The 5,670-nt window shown below is 39.6% G+C and overlaps 1 protein-coding gene across 1 annotated transcript in view; it reads right to left on the bottom strand.

The window, feature by feature from the left end:
- Positions 1 to 5,670, bottom strand: part of RYR2 (ryanodine receptor 2) — a 784,157-nt gene that overhangs the window by 116,172 nt on the left and 662,315 nt on the right. The window contains exons 86-87 of the mRNA XM_019526720.1: positions 4,372 to 4,460; positions 23 to 151 (exon numbers count right to left, since the gene is read on the bottom strand). Of these exons, the coding sequence (XP_019382265.1) occupies positions 23 to 151; positions 4,372 to 4,460 (218 nt within the window). The remainder of the gene's footprint in view (positions 1 to 22; positions 152 to 4,371; positions 4,461 to 5,670) is intronic.

Consider the following 5,670-nt stretch of genomic DNA (forward strand, 5'->3'; position numbering starts at 1 on the left):
AATGACAATGTAAACAATTTACCTGAATATACTCTGTGAGAGTATTAAAGACCTGTTTTGCAACTTGAATTGCTTTGGAGAAATTACGTTGTCCTTGCTCATCAATAACATCCTTCCCAGAATAATACCAGTAGAAATCACTAATCGATTCCTATAAAACAGATGAAATAGCACATAACACAGATCACATATATACACAAATTATCTGCCTCTCCTTAGTTCTATAGTATTATTCTGAAGCAAATTTTAAGAGTAAGCTTTGGGTGTGAAGAAGTGTTTGCTACAGCTAGTCTAGGTTTTGATGGCTTGCTTTAAGCCACCAAAACCTAAACCATGAGCACTGTGTACAGCTGCTCACCACTGTCAGGAGTAGGGGGATAGGGGAGAGGGGTGGGGCTGGCAGGTCTGCTTGGTCAGAGAAGAGAGTTGGGGGGGGCTGAAAATAGCTCGTCGGGGGTGGGAACAGCACAGCTATGGGGCTAGAGTAAGTGGCCAGGCTTTTCTAGACCTGGGGCTGTGCTGTAAATGGATGCAGACATTTGCAAGATTGGGTTAACCCCTTACTAGACTGAGTTAATCCTTTCTCGATTTAAGTTTGCACACCTTCTGAGGTGCACTAACTTAAATTGGGTGTGCCACCTTTTGGCCAAATTAAACTCTCTGAACACCTATGTAAGTGAGCATTTAGATCCAGGGTTAGGTCAATCTAAATATAATGTATGTACCCTTTGATGGGAGCAAAGTTCCCCTTATATTTCTATTCACATGGATTTAAAATCATCCTATAGACACTCTTGGGTATCATCAACATAATGCATTTTCTACCTCATTTCCAAAGGAACCCACAGAAAAAAAAGGAAACACAAATTTAGCTTTTGACTAGATTAGCTGGACTTTCTTTACTCCAATTCTATAGTCTGACTTCTTAAACTAGGTTAGTCATCAGAAACACAAAACTAAAAGGTGTCTTCGAACCATGTGCATTTACACTGTTTGCTCGGCACCTCACTAAGAATTCCCAGGGAATGGATTCGTCCTTCCATTTCTTCCAAAGAAAGCCAATTTTTTATTTAATCAAAAAGTAATTACACAATAGGAAAAGTTTATTTTCATTATGATTACAAATGTCCCTACAGCTTCTACTGAATGTATTGGTCCATAACAGTAAGCTGGTAACAACAGTGGCAGCAACTGAAAAATGATTGATTTTTGCATTCTGGACTTTTTAGAAACAATAAATAAAAGTTGAAAAGGACAATTTAATTGGCTAAATAAAAAAAAAAGTGTGCGCTGTGCAGTGAAGTGGATGTCAGACAGGTGAGACAAACAGGTGAAATGATGAATATGTTTACTAAAAACAGACTGTTATGTGCTTCATACACTTGGTTCAGAAAATGAATTAGATACTTTCATTACCTTCTGATGTGCTATGACAATGTAGAGTTTTCATATTTAAAGAACAACAAAAGAATTAATGCTGCAGGGTTCAGGTTTCTTAGATCATGTCTTGTGTTTTTCAGCAATTTAAAAAGCAGGCAGTTGTACATCAGGGTGCTTACAGGTGGATACAATCAAGAGATTCATTCATTGGAATCATTCTTATCACAGTCCTGACTGCCCTTTTGCCCATAAACCCCCGAGAAACAAGATTTTGATAGCATCACTTGAAATGAAAGTTAATGATAAAAAGTACCTCAGAAGATCCATGAGAAAAAGTACTGTGGACCACAATGAAAGTATCTGTAATAACTATTACTGATGAAATTGGAGAATTAAAAGAGGTGTATTTCAGTGTACAATCCTTTAAATTTCCCTAAAGACTTTCAAAGAAGTACTCTAAGGATGCCCTTATGTAAATTATATTTTGTAGTGAATACTGATGCCACTCAGTGTCCCAATTTTTTCATTCAGAGCTGGATAAAAAAGTGTTATGTATTTGGGACAGAACATGAGATTCCTCAGTCTGAGTAAATGTTCCACTCACCTTTGTGAGCTTTTTTCCAGAAACATTATAGCTTCAGAAATGTATATAAATGTTTCTTTTGGAAATGCACCTTTGGCTTAAATTAAATTTGTGAGAGCAACAAATAAGGAATGTTCCCTGAGCCGGTTATCAGGGTGCATTTCTGTTCCCACAACTTTGGATAAATTGGAAGGAACTGACTATATGGTCTAAGATTTCTCAAAAGGATGACAGATTGTATCAGTTACTGATACATCAGTTATTATTCAGTTACTAGCACTCTTTTCTTGCTGCCCAAGAGATGATGCTGACATTGTTAATTTGGTGAATATTTTGTGCTACAAGAAGGCTAAAAGGTAGGGGCAATGTAAGTTAGAGTCATATGGAATTTGATCTTTCTGACACAAGTGTGCAGTTTCCTCAAGCCTGTGATGTGATAAAAGCAGTAATGCCTTTGGTAGAAGGTTTGTATTCCCTTTATTTATTTAGGTATGTAGTTCTTCTATAGTTCCCATTTTTAATAAGGAAAAGAGAAAATAATACTGCCACCTCCTGGACACTACATGCAGCATTATTTTCTCTTTTCCCCAACACAGACTCCTGTTTAATGGCCTAGTAATGAAAGGTGCTATGATTTTACGATAGGAAGTATCACAGAAGGATCTGAAGGAAAGAACCTGTTTGTGTATTTGAACTGTATTATCTTGAGCATTCCACAACCTACATCAACTCCACATCATGATAAAATGAGGCAAACAATTATAAAAAGAAGGGCAGGAGAAAAGAAAAAAAACGCAGGTTATGACTGAGCAATGAAAGATGAAGGCTGGTTAGGTGCCCGGGAGCAACAGACAACCTTGGCTTTTGTTTAAAGAAGGGTTTTTAACCATGTTGCCCTCAGAGCCATCTGGCCTAACAGGCTACCAAAATTGGGGGGGTTGTCCAGCATCGGGGTGGCTTAGCATAGAATCCAGGGCCCCTGGGCCCTGGTGGACATGACCATCAGTAGCAGGAGGGCAAGAAAGCTGTGCTTCGCTCACCCTAGGGTCACTGGTCCCACTACCTCTTGCCCTACTGCTGCCAGTCCTCTTACAGCAGTCACCATCCCTGCCACTGCCCCTGCCAGTCCTGCTGCTACTGTCCCATGTCCCAGGTTGGATCCCATCTATGAAAGAGCCCCACAGTCTGGATCGGGCCCAAAGCATGGCGTAAGTTTCACACTCCTAGTTTAAGGATCCCCTTTTTCATATTAAGATCTTCCTCAGTGTTGTGTGTGGATTTTGCAATATAGAAGTAAGGCCATTTCTTTTACCTTTAACCTCAATACATAGAAGCGGACACAGCACGTACTAGATGGGTGAAAGGAGAAGTGCTGTGTAAGGGCTACTGATAAGATATAAAACTAGCTGAATCTGGTCAACAAGGAACCTTGAAAGAGGTACAAGGACTGTTTTTCTAGTGAAGCAGACTACTTGGCAAGAGTGTATAGAGCATGCAATCACGAGGGTTAAACTTCAGTGTTCACATGCACAGTGCCACCTGATTGGATAGAGTAGTAGTTTAGGTAGCACATGATTGGGTATTTTCGCAAGCACGAGCCAATGCTAATGTACTAACTAAGGTATAAAAGAAAATTATATCTAATAGGCGGGGTCCCTCCTCGGAGGCACCTCGCTGCAGCAAATAAAGTCTCTATATCTGATTCTGGGTGTCTGCTCTGTGTGATCATTGCCCCAGCCTAGAGTGAACTGCACGTGGCTTAGAGAGTGTAATTCGTAACACTCAGTAAGACCTCTTAGCCAGATTCTCCCTCCAATCTCATGAAGGTCAGTGGGGAAAAAGAAAATCAGGTGAAGGGAACTACTTCTGCAGAAAACAAAATAATTCCAGAAATTGCACCGTAAGTCTGGTTTCTTCTTCAAAATGCCATTGATTGGTAATTTCCCAGACTTCCCAAACTAACAAACCATTGCTATTAAAGGAAAGATATTGTACACTGGACTGAGCCTCTCAAATCTAGATCTTTTAAACCAAGAAGTTTTGTCGATGTATCTACATCATTTAGAGGCATAGCTACAATCCCACGAACCTCTTGCTGAAGCCTTCTTCTACCCTGTTTTTGCTTCTCAGGGAGATGACTGAGTAAAGGGAATATTAAGTGCAGAAAGCCAGAATTGACATCAGACCAGCTCAGAAAACCTGTTTCATATCATCTAACTAGTTTCTTCATAAGCTATATCATAGACAGTCAAATGTAGGAGTATTGTGAAGAAAATACATGCCTAATATTGACTTTGTCCTTTTACAAGCAAAGCAAAACAAAATATACTTATTGCTAGCCATACTCGATATATGCAATTTTAAAAAAGCCATTTATTTAAATTCAATTAATATAGAAACCAAGTTACCTGAACTCTCAGTAAGTAGTCCACAGTAGAGATGATAATATTGACAGTTGTGTTGTTGCCAGTCTGAGTTCTCAAATAATTCTGAAAATCTAAAAATGTGATGAGTTAGTTAACAATTATTTAAATCTCAAAAAATCACAGACTTACTCATTCTAATTAATTGTGATAACATTCATTGGTAAAATTTTAATTTAAATGATGAAACATCTTTTAAACTTCTTTCCTGTTTACATGCATGTTTTAATCCAGTGAATAGTTTATATCTTCTTAAGTGACATCACTTAACTGAGGACAGCGTGTGTGGCAGAAGTGTTAGTACCTTGTTTCTCCTGTGAACCTAGCATAAAAATGATATTGACCTTACCAACTGTATAACAGCAAGACTCAATTAACTTCAGCGGAGTTACTCCTGATTTACTTATGTAAATGAGAACAAAATCTAGTTGCATCATTATCACATTCTTGATGACAATTATATCAATATGTTCAACATCCACAAACTGATTTTTTATATCATCATTGAGTATATGAGTGTATTTAAAATTACATTAAAAAAAAATAATTGGTGTATTTTCTGTCTTTTATATGTGGTGAAATGCTGTTCTTTCTTCAACAAAAATCTCCCATATGCTCTTTGGGTAATGTTTAACCCTCTAAATCACCTTCTGTGACGAACACAGCCTTGCATACATGGTCAGGTTAAGTCCACACCATTCTCAGATGGTGCTAGGGAATGTTGCCACTAAAACAGGGCCTGCCCACTCACTCTCATACCACATACACCAGATAAAGAAACAAATTTATAGGGCCACTATCCTGAGCACGCTCACAACACAGTGGTTCTGGCCATAGGCCATGCCGAACAGTCTCTATTTATCATTTTTTCAGCACCTTAGCATTTGCAGAGCTAGAGCTGGGTGACTGACAAGATTCCTAGAGTTGTTCTGCAACCAGAGGTAGAGTTTGTTTTCTATTTATTTTATCTTTCATATAGATTGGGGTGGGCAATTATTTGGGCCCAAGGGCCACATAGAGAGCTTTGATCAGTTGTGCTGGGCCAGGTCAGCACTCCCCCATCCCTTGCCACCACAACTCCTCACCATAACTCCCTAAGTGGGATAGGGGCATGGGTGGGTGGGGAGCGGTATTGAGGAGTGGGACAGGTGGGTGAGGCAAGAAACGTGTGGCAGGGTCATAGGGCAGTGACAGCATGGGGCCAGGGCTTCAGGCAGAGCCATGATCCCTGCATGCCCCTGCCCTATGGGGGGTGGGTGTGGGTGGGGTGTCTGGGGTCAGGGC

Source organism: Gavialis gangeticus, unplaced genomic scaffold, assembly GCF_001723915.1.
Source record: "Gavialis gangeticus isolate Ggan-Ray unplaced genomic scaffold, GavGan_comp1, whole genome shotgun sequence".
Lineage (NCBI taxonomy): Eukaryota > Metazoa > Chordata > Crocodylia > Gavialidae > Gavialis > Gavialis gangeticus.